Raw genomic sequence first — 17,137 nt, forward strand, 5'->3', positions numbered from 1 at the left:
CGCCAGGTCCGGCATGCGGCCGAATAATGTTCATGCTCTCTTCTCTCTCTCATTTGAGCAAGCGGAGTAGCAAGCTCCAGTTGGAGTGCAACACCAGACTGAATCCTCTGGCTTCTCCTCATCTCATGGCCTCCGGCCGTTACACTAGACGCACTTGAGAAGTCGATCCCGGACTCATGTCCATGTCCGTCTGGAGTACATATATACAACCCATGGTAATTGCGCTATTTGCACCGATACATGTCGGATTTTTTTTTTCAAGGAAAAAAAATAAAATCACATCGTGGGCATTTCCAACATAGAGCGCCGGGCTCGTATGAATTGGTCTGATTTTTCAACGCGGTCGGCGACACCGCGATGCAAGTCGCAACGCCTTGGCAGATTTCTTAGCAGAACTTCCAACCAGCTGATTTTCTAGAACCCTTCCCGCCTTAGCTGCCCTGGGCTTGTACGACCAGGCTTTGCCATGTTTTTCACAAGGCTCCGGGACCAGGGTGTTTTCAATCCTCGTCCAATATCCACTCTGGACGGTCATGCCGACGCACGCGCGGAGATCGGCCGACAATGGAAGCGGCCAGGTCCAAGAACCGAGAGCCACTTGGTTCGATCAGGAAGCAGTTTCGCCCCCCCCCCCCCCCCCCCCCCCCTTTTTTTTTTATAGCCTCCCGGTGCGAGATGCCCCAGACGTACAATATATGATGTATCAACCGTAGTCATACGTTGCATGTCGGCTGAGCTACGTGACTGGGACAAGACTCCCAGATCAAGCCGTACTGATAGAATCAACACATCAACACCTCCTCTCCGCATCGGCTGATTCCCAAGCCATACATCAACACATCCCCTCCGTGTTAAAGTTCAACATAGCCATCCTGGGATCGGGTGGGACCCATTTAAATGCGGCGGCTTGCGTCGCACGCGTCGATATCGAAACAAACACCAAGCAATAATGTTTCTTGAGTAGCATGCGGCGTCTTGTTCTCGGCAATGAGGGAAATTTTTGCGCCATCCTAATCGTCATACGCAGACAAGTCAATCATGCCACCAGAGAGAGCTCTTATGCATTCAATTGTATTTCATTTCCTGTTTTTGATCACCCAATCACGAAAAAGCAATAATTGGGAGGAACATCAAACTTCAATTTTGGTTGCCAACCATTCATTTATAGTCAACTGAAAACCACCTAAGCCACATCGGGTATCTAATTATGCAAAACTCCTCCCGAACACCATGCCATACATGCGGTTGTACAAAAGCATGTAGCGAAGGACATAGAATAGATAAAGCCTCATAATAAAATGCTGAGAACAAGATAAAGCAGAACATAATGATGCAAGGGGGGGAAGGATATTAATAAACACCAAGGTCGAACTCTCCCGTGAAGCCCCCGTTCAAAAGCATGCTGGCCAGTCTGAGACGTTGCTGTGGCATGTCTTCTGTAGTATAACTGTCAATTGGGTTCAGGCCCAATGCAACGCATATGCCATTGGTGATGGTGTGTACGCCGCAGTCGTACCCATTGGTTTGTATTGGTGCTTCGTGTTGTGTTACCTTCCACTCATCTTCCACAAAGGTCTCCTCCAGAATGTATTTGAGCCACCCTAACCCCAGATTGATATATGTTTGTGAACCCCGTGGATTCAAGGAATCCATATGTGCGATGGTCTTTTTGCTTGGCCGAATAACGAGGAGCGTCCAGTGTGAGCTCTCGCATATGGGGAGAAGCAGGGTATCCACATGGAGGAAGTTCTTTTTTTCCACTCCGTGGCGTCGAAGAGTTCTTTCGGATTTGGTGAATCCGTTCTCCCGCAAAAATTTGAAGAAGAAGGAGGACATAGCAAGACACTTGCGGGTGCTCTTCTTGACATCCTTAATGCCAGCAGCCGAATTGATGGATTGGTCTAGCCAATTGAGACAGCCATTGACGATTTCATCGTTGAGCCACTCTGTAGCTTTCACAACTTTGGCGAAGTCGTGTCGTCTGAGATCAATGCCGTCCCCTGTTTTTGCGAGCGTAGTTCTAGGTGATTTGTGGAGAGTTTCTTGAGCCCGCTCTTGCCAGTGACTACTGAGCGGTGACACGAGAGGCTGCTCTGGAACTCGAAGCCCCCCTGTTTTGGCGAGCTTTTCTTCAAGTTCTTGACGGGCGCGCTCCTCGGCATACTTCCTTGCGTCTTCTGCTGCTTGCTGAGCAACCTGTTCTTTCTTAATGGCAATCCTAGCCCTTGTGTCGTCGCTGATGGCCAGTGGCTCGATCGACGGAATTGACAGCATTCGCTCGATCGCTAGCGAGGGATCAATCGCGTCATTGGCGAGTGGCAGATGCTTCGATCTTTTAGCCCCATGAAAAATTGAATTGACATGTCGATTTGTTTGTTGAGCCCGGAGATATTCCAATTCATCTACATCCAATTTATCATCATCGGGGGTTCCCGACTGTCCAAGCTTTATATTACCAATGAAAACTGGCTCAGTGGCGCGACCAGAGCTGGGAGGCAGTCTGCGAACGTCCAGTCCCAAGTGCGTTCGTTGTCGAGGTGTGATAGTGCCTTCGGTAAAACGCACGGCCTTTGGGGCCCGTGTCATGGTGAGCCGCTTTGGCGCTTTGCGCTCCTTCAAAATAGATTTAACAACTCCGATCTGGGCTGTTGTGAGTGGCTTTTTTGTGATAGAATCTGCACTGAAGTCGTTTTCTATGTCGCGGTGATCGTCCCTTGGTCCGCTGTACTTCGTCTGGAATTCCTCCGGTGTGAGGCGAGATGTCTCGGCCGCAAAAAATTCGGCTCTCAAGCGGTCAGTCTTCGTTGAACCCTTTCTGACGATGCGAGGAGGTGGTTCAACGCTTGGCGGAGGCAAAGAAAGAACTTCAGGCTTGTCCACTAAGCCGACATCGTGAAACTCCGAGTCAACCTCAGGAAAGGCTCCGGGGAGGACTGGGCAGGCGTAGTCTGGATCCAATCGTTGAGGAGGCGGGAAATACTCCAGAAGTCGTTCGTGAAAATGTTCAGACTGCACATAACTTGGAAAGACGATGTTGTGCTGAACTGCTGCCATGTCGAGGACCACTCGATCGATCATGTCGGTTGGCATAGGATAATTCACCAATTCGTCGGTCAGTTCAAGAATGGTCTTCAGCACAACAAAAAGGCTTGGGTCGGACAGAAACCTCCTGATTCGTGCCGCTGTCTCCAGCGTTTCTGATGAGGGAGAATTTGGCCAGACCGTTGGCACTCTATGGTGCTTGTTCTTCATCTTGATGAAACTGCCTATTTCATAGACAGTGTTTAAATAAGTAATCATGGACCTGCATAAGTAAAACCAGAATCTGCAGAGATCCACGCCATCGTAGCCTAAGCTAAGCGCGTTGAGATCATCAGCATTATCCGCCAAGACCGGTAAGAGTGGTTTTAGGAGTTTGTTCATCTCCGCACGCGACGGGTGAGCATAGAGGATAGAGCTGGCTTTGTCAAAGCAATGGCAAAAGTGGCTATAGCGGGAAAGGAGTAAGTGAAGGCCATCTCGATCCAACCATTGGAAGTCGGACTTCTCAGAAGTAAGCTTGACACGCTTCTTGGCGACATCGAGACCGCATGGATCTTTGATATGAATATAGGAACGAGACTCGGACACTTCGTAGGCTTGATTATACACTGGTTCAGATGTCAACGTCATGTATCAAGTCAAAGCAGGCAACGAAAACGAGGTACGTACAAAGTCGGCTGAATATACCGGTCAGATCTGAAAAGGTGGACAAGATATTGGTCATCATCCCGGTGATGAGTTCTGGAAGAGGTTTTGTGTTGGACATGTGCGCCTGTGGCGCGAGAGGGTAAGTTTAAGTTCATGTCGGACGCAGTGTGCGAAATATACTTACCTGGATATCTTCCCGGAACTCGGACTCGGATTCCGGAAAAAACCCTGCGCGAGAAATAGAAATAGATGATGGAGGATCAGTATGAGTCGATTTTTGAATGGCAGCAACCAGATCAACCTCGAGGTCTTCAGCGCGACGTTTGTTTGTACGAATTCCATTGATTTCCACAAACACTGTATTCAGGTTCTCGGGGGGGGGGGGGGGGGGGGGGGGGGGGCGAAGAGCTTGTGGTGCAGGTCTTGGCTCTTGCGGTGCCCGCTGTCTATGCAGAGATGCCAACGCAAAACAAATATCTTTTTGTCTAGGATCGGATGGTTCAAGCCGAGGATAGATAGTATCGGCCAGGAGTCTTTGTCTAGGAAAGGATCGTGGCTTTCGGTACGAATGTGGAGGATCAGTGTTGGCCTTTGGGCTTCGTTCGGTCTGAATGCGTTCAACTGGGGGGTAATGTCTCTTTAGCTTGGAAAATCGAGGCAACCAAGGACGTCTAATATTACGCAGGCGGTCAGCACGAATAACTTTTCCTTCAAAAAGCAAGCAAAAAGAGAGTCTCTGTTTTTCGTGATCAACAAACGAAGAGTCAGGATTAGCAAACGAGTTCGAAGGGGTATCGGTAGCGGTCTCAGAAGCTTCTGGGTCGTCCGAGGTACTTTCCGACCAAACGACTGGCCAGAGATTCGCGGGAGCGCCCGAAGAACCGTCTGGGGAGCCGTTGATGAACCGAGAAATAGGCGAGTATATCAAGGAAGGAAGTGACGAGAAAGAGGAGAGCCAGCCTTGCTGGGACTCAGACATCTTGTCTTGGTGACAGTGTCAAGCTTGAATGACGAGATATGAAACTCAATGCTTTGGACCTGCCTAAGAAAGCCGCGGCAGCCCTGATGGCGAGAAGACGAGCAAGCGAAGACGGTTCGAAGCAATACGATAGTTGTAGTAGTAGCAGTCGCAAGCGACGATAGCAATCAAGAAAGTAAAGCGCAAGTGAGCTTTAAAGCAAAAGCAAAAGAAGAATTGCCTACCGAAGCAGTGATGGGAAGTCGGAAGAGACGACGAAAATATAGAGATCCAAAGCTCGAGTACAACGAGGGAAGTCGCGTTAAGGCCTTGCCATACGACGTGGAGGAGCTGTTGCGTCGCGAGCGCGTTGTTGTTGAGTGTTGCGTAGACGAAAGTTAGAATGAAGACGATACCGAGCTGTAGGCGAGACGGTCGAAGAAAAGGGCAAGTCTAAGCGAGGTGCTGGCGTTGGAGCGCGCAGCTTCGCTGGGAGGGCCAATGACCAACTTGAAGCTGTCTGGTTTAAAATGCCTTGTTGAATAGCTGGGAGGATTTGCTGGGCTTAGTGGGTGTGGTTTGCCCCTGGAAGAACCTCGGGGGCAATGAAACGCGGGACTTCATCCACATTTGAAGCAGCCCTAGCGCCTCTGCCCCTCCCAGTGCCCCTCCCACCCTCAGGCTCTCTGAGCTGTCACTCTGATTGGCAGACACTGGCCTTGAGAAGTCTACCCACCTGGGGGGTAGTTTATTACAAGTTGAGAAGCTTCATACCCTGCCATAACCATAGTTACCACATCCCAGGGACTAGGGAACTCAGGATCTGAGATCGATCGTGATGGCAGACACAAATTCCGATGTGTTCGATGCAACTTAACCACCAAGCCTGTATATGAGCAACAGTTAGACTTCACTCCCACATCTCCAACATTCGATGCATGGAGCTATCTCTTTGAACTGAGACTCGCCGCCTAAGCGCACAAATTCTTTGATATACCAGCTGAGCATTCTAGAATGGAAAATTTAGTCATCATGAGAGAAGCAAGGCCCGCGGCCCCCCGGGGGGTTGTACACGTCCAAGCGCCTTCGACTTGATGGCTTCGGTCTTCATGTTGGCCTGGCCCATCGAATCCAGTTACGACTCAGATACTCGGATTCTAAAAAGGTATGGGGTGATATTACAATCACTCTAACTTGAAACCATATTTCTTATATTTGACATCCTCCGTTCGCCTCGGCATCTAAATACAGAACTACTACTCTTTGTAAGCTCTTTAGATAATGACGAGAGGATATGGCCAAACACGATGTTGATTGTAACGACAACAATGTATCTATTCTCACGCGCGAATCTTCCATCTCCCTCTTTCATCTGAAACCAAAGAGCCGTTATGTCGCAGCAATGAGATTCATGTTCCAATCATGGTCTTAAGCTACGTTTAGGGCCGTCGTCTGTCAAATGCTCGTCGTTACTCATGCACCCCTCGTCTTTCAACGTAGTGTACACCATTATATCAACGTTTGCCACATCAGTAGTCATGATGCTACAGTTGGGAAGTACCTGCTACTAGGTTCTTACTGCAGAACGCCGAGAAGTACTCGTTCAACGCGTTCACCGTTCCACTTCCCTCCACGAGACTCACAATCACGCTAACATAACCGTCGGGGCGAACCACCACCACAGCACCCCTCTCTTCATCCAAACCCATCTTGGCATGGGCCGAGGCTCTTGAATCGGGCACCCTTCGATCCCATCTATCATCAGCGTAAATGTGGTCCCGATATCGTGCTAGAAGTCGGGGTACATCCTTAGATATTTCAATGCTCGATCGCTTGGCAGCAAATATTGTGCAAATGGTGAAAAACAAGCTGTGCGGGTGTCGTTCATGGTGTGATACCGTGTTGACATCTTTTCTGGCGTATGCGCCATAGAAAGAGCGTTCCGCACCGAGACCATTGGCCAGATCTTGCAAGGCAGTGTGAGTAACGGCTGGATTTCCGGCAAAGATGAAGATACGGAATGAGCCATTGAGCGGTATCTCCTGCTCCAAATGTACTACATTTGCATCCACCACTCTTGTAACGTCCGAATTGATGAATATATGGCCCGTTCGAAGCTTGGTGCCTTCAGGGTGAATAAGAGTCGACTTGGCCTGATGGTTCACTGACCAATTCACCTCATTCGGCCCATAAGCCACACCATATCCGCTGGTAAACTCACACGATTCCTTGAACATCTTAACAAACTCGTCTTCCTCTATCTCGCCGCGGTTTGCGGGGCACCCTTCAGTGGCTGCCTCTACTTCCTTAGCCGCAGGAGGCCGCTGGGAAAACAACTTTGCATATCTATTATCGAAGTCCAACAGACTTTCCGCCACCCCTTTGCGCTCCGTCTCATAAGTCTTGAGCAGATCGCGGTGTGCAAAGCCTCCTTCGACCGCGTGTATCTTCCAGGCCAGGTTGAGAGCATCTAGAAAGGCGGTGTTCATGCCTTGACCTGCCTTGGGCTGTACGAGTGTTGCCGATGGACTTTGTTAGTACTAAGCTTTTCTCAAGGCAAGTATGCCGGTTCCGTATAGGGGAGATATAGATTGGGCTTACGCTATGCGTGTGGCATGCATCACCACCCAGAAATACGCGCTGATCTAGGCTGTACCTTTCCGAGATTCCTTGCCCAATGGGGTACACCGAATACCATTCGACGCGCTCCCAATCTATCGTATACGGGTGCAGGATCTTCTTTGCCGCCTCTTGCACCTCTCCGGACGTAGCTGTCTTTCTTGGATTCCAATCTGGTTCGTCTGAAGACGCGATTTGGATATAGAGTCGAACCATGTTGTCTTCTCTTGGGATGACCATGATGGAACCGTGGTGGCTGTGTATCGTGCATTTCATCTGCCATGACCAGACCTGATTAGATACGCACCAACCACATGTCTACTGAATAAATTTCCCGGTTACGTACCTTGATATCAGGAAAGTCTGTCTTAACAACGCCATCCATAACTCCCCATACATGCTGTATAGGATCGATATGTTTCACTTGGATGTTTAGCAGCCGACGTACGAAGGACCTCGATCCCTCGCCACCAAATAGATATTTAGCCCGGACTGCTTCTGTAGCTGTCCCATCTACATGTTTCAACTCAACACACACGGGGTACTCAGAGTTTTCTTGCTCGTCGGACTCGAAGTGTGTAATGGTCCATGGCCGCTGTATCAGCACGCCGTTCTTTTCCAGATCATTGATGAAAACATTCTCGATATGTCCTTGGTGCAGCAATGTGGTGAAAGGATAGCGGGCATCAATAAAGTTTGGGCAACTAGCCCATGTTCCGGTTCGAACAATGTCGTTACCGGACTGGTCTGGGTTCCAGAAGGCAACTTCGTAAACTCGAGCCGGCTTGTGAGCCATGAGCCCCGTCTTCAGTCCCATGTTTCGAAGCAGGTCCAACGACCGGGGCTGGATGCCATCAGCTCGTCCAGTTTTTGTCGGCTCTGGTCGGTTGTCAACATGCTTTACTCGATAGCCCCATCTAGCCAAGCAGGTAGAGAGCATTAGCCCGACTGGGCCAGCTCCCACAATGACTACAATCATTCGAGTTAGCGTCAGGCATCATCACAGACGACAAGACATTTTGCGGATGTAGTGAGTGGTCTGGGGCCAAGTCAGAAATCATACCAATGTCATAGTACTGAAAAGGCTCTCCTTCAACAGCGGGCTCAGTCATAGTGCCTAGCAGTGAGCTGGAAGGAATAGCACTTGCACAGGAAGGGATCGCTATCAAAGAGGGGAGGGAAGAAGGGGAGAAAAAGATATTATGAAGGGAAACTAGCCACCAGGGTGAGTCAACACAGTCGAAAATTGGGAAAGTAGGCGAAGGTTGGGTTGTGTCGGGGTGTGATGTAATAACTCTGTACGCCCGCCTTCAGAAGACGGGTTTTGGAGACTGTCAGTGGCAACTGCAATACTTTGCTATGGTAGAGAGATGCAGAAGGGGGATTCTAGAGTTAAGTCTGACTGGTACGTTGAATAGACCAGAATTGACAGACCGAGGCGTATGAGGTGCAGAGCTGTATTTATCAATGGAGAAGGCGCGTGGGTGCGGCGTGTTAATGTGATTCAATGGTGCAGTGGATGCGGGAGTACATGATTCCGGTCAAGAGTACAGACACAATACCCCGAACTTCCGATCCTACGGGAGTACTTGCGTACATACAAGTAATACAGTTGGCTGGCAAATGCCCAAGCTTCCGACTCTAACTCCGAAGCCCAGACAAATAGTTGACCACAAAAGCAGTACCTTGGGTAAGTAGGGAGGTGCCTAGCTGGGTGGCCTGGATGCCTACATGTGGTTACCTGCTCCGTGATCCGTACAGATAGGACGGTTGCCGCGCCACTCCCCCGAGAGCACGGATCGGATGGCTGCAGACACGGTTCCCAGGGCGGCGAAAGATGAAATGGCACTTAAACACGGGAGGGATTTGATACTTAGACTTTGAGGAATGGCGGCTTCAGGATGCTGTAATGGACCAATTCCAGTTGGGCCGGGTGGCATCAGGCAGGGAGCCAGTACTCCCGTCAACCAATGGAAGAGTAGCGGGGCCGGATGCTGTGGAATACATACTAGTACGTATCGCATGTACATTAGGTACGGAGCACTAAGCTCGATAGGAAAGAAACTAGGGCAAGACACGGGAACAGGAAACGGGAGTCAAAACTGGGTCGACTTCGTGAACTGAAAGAGTATTGGCACCACCAAGCAAGCGGCTGCAGCGATAAACTAGGAGACATTCATTGCTTTTCCCCCCTAGACCTTGTATCCAATGCAAGACTGCACCCGCCCACCGTTATGCGCCATCCTCCAGCCCTCGCTATCGAGTTTGCGAGTCTGGGTGGACATGTGGAGCCTTCACTTACAATGATGTGTTTTTCGGGGTTGTTCTTTTGCTCATCGCCACCTTGACTGCAGATTGAATGTACTTCTTTCGTAGTGGCGACTACCTAGGTACGTTCCCTCCATCATCTGAGGGGAAACCGGGGGTAAATGGCGGGGAGCGCACGGAATCCGTTCAAGTGCGTTGGTGGAATGACAAAAAAAAGAGGAAGCAGTACGGAGTATTCGGCACCTTGACAGTGTAGTCTCGGGATCTGACATCGGCAAGTCTAACCACTTGAGCAGGTTTGAGGAGTGGAGGGGTGAAGGAGGAGTGGAGCTGGTGGCAGAAATAACCAAACATGGTCATCATGCTGACCAACTGGGCAAGTTGATTGTTGACCTCGTCTGCACAGGCCAACAGCAGCCTCTGCATCAACCTGTACATGTTTTTGAGCAACCCAACATCGTCACAGGCACAAAAGCCTAGACCACTATGTATTAATAGCTGCATAGTTTCCTGGCTGATCCAAGTCTGGCGTACGTTGCTACCGCTTTCAACTCAATTTGCTGTCTCTCACTGCCGCCACCGAAAGGATATCAACCTGATGCCAGCGGCGTTTCCACATAGCACTTGGAGATATGAGGTTCGAGATGTCAGTCAGCGGCATCTCCTGTATCTTGTGTACCTGATGACCCGGTAGGTACATACCTAGGTACTTAATACCTAGGTATGTAGTGTATCAGGACTGCTACCGGAAATTCATCTTACATCGGCACCGGGGTTGACTTCTAGTTGCCTCCATCAGTGATCGGTTTACAAGAACAGCCAGTTGGCAAGCAAACCTGGTGTATCTAGATAACCCCCTTCTTTGCTGCTGCCAGCTGCCAGAGCCGCCGCTGCCAGCTGGCAGACTAATTAATGGGTGCACACGTGTGCTTCCCATTTCATAGCAAAACAAAACAACAACATGCACCGACTCGTGCCAGTTCTGTGCCGCCTGTTGAAATCGACTCGCAAACCCTTATTCAAGTACTGCATTGCTTGTGTCCTGTGGCCTGTTTACCCTCCAAGCCCGCGTACCGCAGTTAGCTCGCGACATCCCATGCACATGATAGTCTGGTATTCATCTTGATCTGCCGCATGTACTGCATGCACTGAGCAGACAAACCTAAATGACTCCCCAGGCGCCGAGACCAAATCCAGGCACTACTGACCACAGTGGTCAGCCGCCATCAACATCGCCCACGACGCCGAAACGAGTATATGTAGTAAAGTCTCATAGCAGTTCGCCTGGGAAGCGCCACGCCCGACAGCCGTTGACCATACGCGTCAACTTAACCGAACGACAGATGAAAAAAGTCACCCAAGCGTAGGTTGACTCTTCGGATCAATAATGACCCCATGTAAGACACATTAACTGACCAACTCTTACCCAAGTATTACCCATACAGTCGATAAAAGCCCTACCAGAGCGCAGAAGCCAGTGGTGCCAACGCCCCTGATCCCCAAGAGGGATATTTGCGATGGGAATGAAGCACAAATGGCACATGAACGGACAGGTGGCAAAAATCATGCTGATTACGGCTTTCCCACTTTCCTTGAAATGGAATCGAAGAACCCGGATTGGGTACTTGGCGTTGAGAGCTTGGCTCAACGTCGGAACCATACGCCTCCGCCTCCAATAAATACAATCGCGCAGGTGCAACAGCCCCATATCCATCACTCCAGACAAGAGTCAGTTTCTGGCTTGGAGCTCTTGCCTGAAAGACAGTCCTCAGGAAAGAAGAAATCTGGAGAGGGCGATCGGCCCGGACCTGGAAGCAGTGGTTACATATGTTCTGGGAAGACCGAGCATACAACGCATACAACTGACTATGAGAGTCCGGGGCAAGAAGTAAACGGGGCTATTCTCGACATGTACAATTCGTGGTCAAATATTCAAGGCGCTCGGCCAGAGTACCCAAAGAGACATCAGAGTCTCATGAAGAGACCAAAAAGATCTCAAAGTACACCAGACCCATTAGATTCGTGTAGCGTCCCATCACCACCGTCAGATGAGGCCATTGCCGGTGTGGCTCGGCATGAGGTCTCACACCATCTGAACAGAATGATTGAACCGAGTCCACAGTTCTCACCATTACCTCTTTACTTTCGGGGACAAAACTTCCCTTCCATAAGGAAAGGTGAGAAGACCATGATTGGTCAAAATGGGTGGCTAGAGTGCACAGGCAAAGTTGATGACGCTGAGAAGAAGCCGCAAGTAAAAAAGCTGTTTTTTTTTTCTAAACAGCATCAAAAAGATCGCAAAGGACGTGGTACGTAAAGTGACAAAATATATGCATTAGGTCACAGACCAACTAATAGGGCATTAGACAGCGGAGCTGAACACGTCGTACAGGCGATCAAATCTCTCATCGCCGGATTTGACGAACTCATCCCATGTTACTATATCCTTGGATGCTCGAGAGCAAAGTTTACTATACTGTGAATTAGAGTTCCATTTATCTTCTGCCATGAACGATTACATCACCGCTGAATTCGAAAAAGGGCATTTGCTACCTGACAATCTCAAAAAGACATCAGACTCCTGGATCCAACAAGGCAGGCCAAGAGTAATTAGTTTTCGTTACGACTTGGAAACCCAGCTAGAGTTGGTAGCCTTACACCTCAAGGAATTCAACTTTTATGGACGACGGCAAAATAACCCGGCAGAGATAATGGGCCTTCTTCATTCCATGAAGGTCAATGCTCGTGCTATTCGTGTTCGCACCTTCTGCCAACCAGACTCGGTTATTGCGAAGCAGCTAATCGACTCGCAATCTCTGTTTAACATGCTGAACGTTTCTAACGCTCAACAGCTAGCCCTGGCCGAAATAGGTCGGTTTTTCAGAATGATCGTAGAGAGGGAGTGTGCAAACCATGAGCCCGTAGGGCGACACACTAGGTCAACCGTTCCTGGGAGTACTGGTTGGCAGAATAGCCATCATGCAGACTTGCGATGAAGTCAAGCGCAGAAGTGGATTACGTCTCGCCACAGTACACAGAAAGGCTCTCCTCGCTTTGGCGGGTTCTTATTAATTTACTATGTAGTGCAAGATTTCAGAAAGAGAAATGACGATCACAGTTTGGTGGCTGACTAGCTGTAGGCTCCCCTATTCCTTTTTTTTTCTTGCTTTTTTTTTTTTTTTGCTGTATGGATTTGTTAATACATAGATGGCATCTTTGTATAATGTTTCAGAAAATAAGGCAAGGATTTTTGTCGAGGACAACGGATATGCAGAATCTGAAGCTGTGTCTCATTATCCATCAACTAAATAAGTAAGATTGGCTCTCAAGGGGCATAATATCGCTTCCAGAGGATGTTCAATGATAGCATGATATGCATTCATTTGATCGCAATGCAGCTTATCTAAGCCTGGCGGTAGGTTGAAACATGTGCCATTAGAACAAGCAACAGCTATTTATACGAATTAGACCAAAGATATTCAAGAAAACTCGCATTTGAAACACTAGTCTTTGAGGACGTGTGCTTGGTGAACAAGTTGAGGAGGACTAGTCTCGGTAGTGATAGAACTGTGATTCTTCAATGCGACGTCGTCTTGAGTGCTGGCCATCTTGTTGCCGGTCTCTGCCGTATACATGGTCGTAGTCATGAACGTCAAAAAGATACCCTTTGCCATTTGGGTAATTCCAGTCTTGTAGTCTTCTGTTATCGTAGTGGTTTAGGTCCTCTTCTCGGTCATGCCGTTTTTCCCACGTTAATTGCTGACTCCTGTTTCTTTCTCTGGCATCTTCCAATCTATGGGTCACTGCATTTGCACCCAACGCACCGGCTACAGCACCGAGCACAGTAGACGCCATACGAGGTATGGTCTCAGAGCTGTGGCGACGTGGGCGACCACTTTGTTTTTGCTTGTGGCGAAATGCTGCTTCAGAAGCCTGCTTGGCGACAAGTCCTCCGATGACAGCTCCAACAATACCAGCTCCAATTCCTGCCTTCGTTTGAGAGAAATTGTTTTGAATTACACCGCGAGTTTGATTCATCGAATCAGGGCTGTGTTCATTGTCGCGAGACACACTGCAATAGGAGCGAGCGCATGATCTACCTCGATCTGAGCGAGAGGAGGATCTAGAAGACGAAACTGATGGGGACCGGGGATAACGAACGACAGCAGATGTCGGTGGTGGCACTGAACGAGAACGAGATCCGTCATCCATGGGCATTCCAAGTGCGGCGGCGCTCTCTCGATAGTAAGACTCATTCAAGCCCTGGGGCATATTCTCCTGGCCAGGTACCTTGGACATGGCACTTCTGCCAGACTGGCGCTCCGAGGCGTAATAGTCAAGATGACGGTCTGACAGGCGGCTTGAGTTGAGCCGGTCTACCTGACGATTAGACATGACGACGGCAATAAGACTGTTTGAAGAAGAAAAAGTGGAGGCTTCGGCAAGAGCAGCAACCTTGGGGGAACTCAAAGATCAGTAGCAATGAAAGCCCAGAATTGATTCAAGTCAGAAGCTGCTTTCCGGCGCAGAAGCTGCTCAGTGACTCCGACTGTCGGTCTCTGCGGAGGCTATGGTATGACACTCGGTAAGCTCAGCCCAAATTGATATGGCGAAGAGGCCGAGCTAGTGGAAGGAAGTGGCGGGCAGCTGACATGCACGTACCCAAGCCATGGACAGTCAGTCTTGGGACCAAGACAGTAGCCATCGTTTTCAGTCGCTTCATCAAATGTAACAGGGACCAGGTCTGACAGAGGAAGACGGACTACTCTAGGTGCTCACTAAGGGTGGTCACCAGTCAAAACATTTGAAGGGTACACCAAGGAGGCGGGCGGCACCAGATGGCGACCCGGAGTTCCCTAATCGTGTGGAGTATGAACGTGGGCAACCATACCAGATCAAGTACACAGGAGTAGAAGAACTGTACGCTCGCGAAATGAGAATGACGTGGCGGCTTTTGTGCTAGTCCAAGTACGATGCAGAGTAAATGCAGCCATTGTTGCAGCCCGTCGTATGCGGAAATGCCCAAGGATCCGCTGTGTGGTTGTACGTGATAGCCTCATGGTGGTGAGTGACAATGGCTGAGGAACAAATGATGTCACTTTTCTGAGGAGCCAGAATAAGGTGAAAACTGAGGACGGCTAATGTGCCCACCGTCGCAGCCATATAGTCAGTCACGTGGGATCTAGGCACATGGCGGATCAAGTTGTCCTAGTGAAGTGGGTGATGGAGGGAAGAGACCAGACACCAGTTGACATCTTTAATGCGGTTAAGATCTGGGAGGCCAGGACTTGAGGTCTTGTTTTTCCGTTATCGGGGATGAGTACAGAGCACCTGCCCAAAAAACAAGGGACTTTAGTGAGTGAGTACTTTAGGTTAGATGTCGGAGGAAGGAGGGGGCCCTCATCGCTCTCAATTGAACATGGAGCCTCTCAACATGCAGCAAATGTGGAGGTTCCCAAGTTCCAACTTGCTTTCCGACATGGTTTCCGTCCGATAACCACACCGACCAATTCACTCCCCCTTCATAGTCATCTAGGAACCACACTATCGGATCGCCAAAAACCAACGATGACTTGACTGCTTGGTAAATAGGACACAATAGTGTCTTCTACTATCGGCGCATCTGTCTTTTCTTCACTCGCTTTCCTTCTGTTTATTCAATAGACTATCCAAGCTTTTTCCTCTTTCCGTGTCTCCGTATAGCCGTTACCTCTCGACATGGCTAGCCCTCCTCTCTCTAGGCCTGTGCCACGGTGGATGAGTTTCCAGGACAGTGACGAAGACCAACTATCCCACGACAACGAAGCGGCCGCTGCCAGTCTCTTGCGAAACACGGAAGATGGTGCTGAGGTAGCCGATGATGATCTCCAAGATGATACAGACGGCCTCGAAGTGGATGTCAACCCCCGTCGCGAAGCATGGAACAATCCACGGATCAACATGTATCGATATTGCGGGGTTAACTTGTCGTTTTTCGTTATGGGCATGCATGACGGCTGCATCGGCGTATGTATCAAAACTGATTGCGCAGCTCATTTTATTCCGTCATGATTTGAAGAATTGCATGATATGCTGATACGCGCGACAACTTTTCTCGTAAAACTAGGCTCTCCTCCCATATGTGAGTTGGCTTTGTGTGTAGATGGTCGCGTCTACCTGCCATACGCCATGAATAAATGAAGCTGACCCTCACTAGATCGAAGACTACTACGATATAAGCCATACCACTGTCTCAACAATATTCATAGTGCCGTTTCTTGGATATGTTACCGCAGCACTGTCGAATAACTGGATTCACTATCAGGTTGGCCAGCGAGGCATCGCGTTCCTAGGCCCACTCTTCCGCCTCGTCGGATATATTCCAATAGTCTTTCGTCCGCCATTCCCCCTTCTACCTATACTCTTCATGTTCACTGGATTTGGAAGTGGTATTGAAGATAGTGCTTACAATGCGTGGGTCGGCAATATGCACCAAACCAACGAGTTGCTGGGCATCATTCACGGGGCGTTTGGTCTCGGCGCAACTGTGGCACCTATTATTTCGTCGACTATGGTGGCCAAGCTGAAGATGCCCTGGTACTCCTTCTACTACATCTTCATCTTGATTGTGTGTGTTGAGCTTTCCTTTGGACTGTGGGCTTTTTGGGGTGCTACTGGAGCAGCACACCGCGAGAAGCTTCACAAAGGGGGCTCTGATGGAGGAGCAAGGACGGCCACAGTCCTCCGAGAGCCCGTCACATGGCTTGTCGCCATCTTTTTACTCCTGTATGCCGGTGCAGAGGTTAGTCTAGGTGGTTGGATTCCAACTTTCATGATGGAAGAGAGACATGCCGACGGTCTTCTGGCCGGCGTCACTGCCACACTCTTCTGGCTCGGCTTATCACTAGGCCGAATTGTTTTAGGTTTCGTCACGGGTCGGGTTGGAGAGAGGCTCGCCATTGCTGCATATTTAGTATTATGCATTGCTTTTCAACTTGCCTATTGGTTAGTTCCCACCACGGTCGGTGCCATGTTGTTCGTATCGTCTTTGGGTTTCTTTCTGGGGCCGCTCTTTCCGGCCGCCATCGTCGTTTCAACCCAAATACTACCTACCGAGTATCACGTCAGTGCCATTGGATTTTCGTCTGCCATTGGAGGCGGCGGCGCTGCTGTCTTGCCGTTTGCTGTTGGTGCCATCGCAGAAGGTCATGGCGTTGGAGTGCTGCAGCCTATTATTCTGGCAGTATTGGTTTTCCTAATTGCAATATGGGTTTGTCTGCCCCGGAAAGCACGAGGGAGGAAGGGCTCCAATCTGAGGGAGTGACGAGGATGACAAGTCACATTTTGCTGGGAGTTTGAAGAGTCCAACCCAGGTCTAGGCGTGGCTACTATGAAGGTGGTGAATTATTGACCAACGCGGACGTGCACGGACTCGAGGTTAGATAGTATATGAGGGGTGCAATGATGCTAGAGAGCTTTAATGTAGATGATGGAATGATCAAACATACTCTATGCAGTTTTTTTTTTTTTAGTTTTTTTTAAAAAAATTTCTTCGGGCAATCCTGGGTGTCTACGTCCGGGTGGATGGGCAATTCCTTCTACTCGTTCTTATCAGCGGGGCAA

General features: G+C 49.5%; 7 protein-coding genes across 7 annotated transcripts; 4 read left to right on the forward strand and 3 right to left on the reverse strand.

Moving 5' to 3' along the window:
- Window positions 1-679: 679 nt before the first annotated feature.
- J3458_004144 (uncharacterized protein) lies at window positions 680-5,164 on the reverse strand. Its single transcript, XM_007816213.2, has 4 exons — window positions 4,894-5,164; window positions 3,875-4,361; window positions 3,712-3,814; window positions 680-3,650 (listed from the first exon to the last, which is right to left on the reverse strand). Exons 3-4 carry the CDS (start codon window positions 3,806-3,808, stop codon window positions 1,351-1,353), a joined length of 2,397 nt encoding a protein of 798 aa, XP_007814404.2. The 5' UTR covers window positions 3,809-3,814; window positions 3,875-4,361; window positions 4,894-5,164; the 3' UTR covers window positions 680-1,350.
- Window positions 5,165-5,824: 660 nt separating this feature from the next.
- J3458_004145 (uncharacterized protein) lies at window positions 5,825-9,090 on the reverse strand. The gene is made up of 4 exons (XM_066118036.1): window positions 8,331-9,090; window positions 7,614-8,236; window positions 7,250-7,543; window positions 5,825-7,155 (listed from the first exon to the last, which is right to left on the reverse strand). Exons 1-4 carry the CDS (start codon window positions 8,377-8,379, stop codon window positions 6,193-6,195), a joined length of 1,929 nt encoding a protein of 642 aa, XP_065976634.1. The 5' UTR covers window positions 8,380-9,090; the 3' UTR covers window positions 5,825-6,192.
- A 536-nt stretch (window positions 9,091-9,626) lies between these two features.
- Window positions 9,627-10,015, forward strand: J3458_004146 (uncharacterized protein; the record flags this gene model as incomplete). Its single annotated transcript, XM_066118037.1, has 2 exons — window positions 9,627-9,760; window positions 9,832-10,015. The coding sequence occupies 2 exons, from the start codon at window positions 9,627-9,629 to the stop codon at window positions 10,013-10,015; spliced, it is 318 nt and encodes a 105-aa protein (XP_065976635.1).
- A 686-nt stretch (window positions 10,016-10,701) lies between these two features.
- Window positions 10,702-11,852, forward strand: J3458_004147 (uncharacterized protein; the record flags this gene model as incomplete). The annotated part of the gene is made up of 2 exons (XM_066118038.1): window positions 10,702-10,898; window positions 10,967-11,852. 2 exons carry the CDS (start codon window positions 10,702-10,704, stop codon window positions 11,850-11,852), a joined length of 1,083 nt encoding a protein of 360 aa, XP_065976636.1.
- Window positions 11,853-11,930: 78 nt separating this feature from the next.
- J3458_004148 (uncharacterized protein) lies at window positions 11,931-12,531 on the forward strand (the record flags this gene model as incomplete). The annotated part of the gene is made up of 1 exon (XM_066118039.1): window positions 11,931-12,531. The coding sequence occupies exon 1, from the start codon at window positions 12,043-12,045 to the stop codon at window positions 12,529-12,531; it is 489 nt and encodes a 162-aa protein (XP_065976637.1). The 5' UTR covers window positions 11,931-12,042.
- Window positions 11,931-14,634, reverse strand: J3458_004149 (uncharacterized protein). The gene is made up of 3 exons (XM_066118040.1): window positions 14,427-14,634; window positions 14,198-14,313; window positions 11,931-14,103 (listed from the first exon to the last, which is right to left on the reverse strand). The coding sequence occupies exon 3, from the start codon at window positions 13,928-13,930 to the stop codon at window positions 13,082-13,084; it is 849 nt and encodes a 282-aa protein (XP_065976638.1). The 5' UTR covers window positions 13,931-14,103; window positions 14,198-14,313; window positions 14,427-14,634; the 3' UTR covers window positions 11,931-13,081.
- A 319-nt stretch (window positions 14,635-14,953) lies between these two features.
- Window positions 14,954-17,074, forward strand: J3458_004150 (uncharacterized protein). Its single transcript, XM_066118041.1, has 2 exons — window positions 14,954-15,656; window positions 15,732-17,074. Exon 2 carries the CDS (start codon window positions 15,942-15,944, stop codon window positions 16,836-16,838), a length of 897 nt encoding a protein of 298 aa, XP_065976639.1. The 5' UTR covers window positions 14,954-15,656; window positions 15,732-15,941; the 3' UTR covers window positions 16,839-17,074.
- The last annotated feature ends 63 nt before the right edge of the window (window positions 17,075-17,137 follow it).

This window comes from Metarhizium acridum (assembly GCF_019434415.1).
Source record: "Metarhizium acridum strain ARSEF 324 chromosome Unknown scaffold_29, whole genome shotgun sequence".
In the NCBI taxonomy this organism is placed as follows: Eukaryota; Fungi; Ascomycota; class Sordariomycetes; order Hypocreales; family Clavicipitaceae; genus Metarhizium; species Metarhizium acridum.

Excerpts from the sequence above, each read along its gene's own strand:
- J3458_004144 (XM_007816213.2), bottom strand. The coding sequence starts at position 3,808 with ATGTCCAACACAAAACCTCTTCCAGAACTCATCACCGGGATGATGACC. Across the intron at positions 3,651-3,711 it reads CGGTATATTCAGCCGACTTT|TGTATAATCAAGCCTACGAA; the intron begins GTACGTACCTCG and ends CATCTGAACCAG.
- J3458_004145 (XM_066118036.1), bottom strand. The coding sequence starts at position 8,379 with ATGACTGAGCCCGCTGTTGAAGGAGAGCCTTTTCAGTACTATGACATT. Across the intron at positions 8,237-8,330 it reads TTTTCAGTACTATGACATTG|TCATTGTGGGAGCTGGCCCA; the intron begins GTATGATTTCTG and ends GAATGATTGTAG. Across the intron at positions 7,544-7,613 it reads CAGACTTTCCTGATATCAAG|ATGAAATGCACGATACACAG; the intron begins GTACGTAACCGG and ends TGGTCATGGCAG.
- J3458_004149 (XM_066118040.1), bottom strand. The coding sequence starts at position 13,930 with ATGTCTAATCGTCAGGTAGACCGGCTCAACTCAAGCCGCCTGTCAGAC.
- J3458_004150 (XM_066118041.1), top strand. The coding sequence starts at position 15,942 with ATGTTCACTGGATTTGGAAGTGGTATTGAAGATAGTGCTTACAATGCG.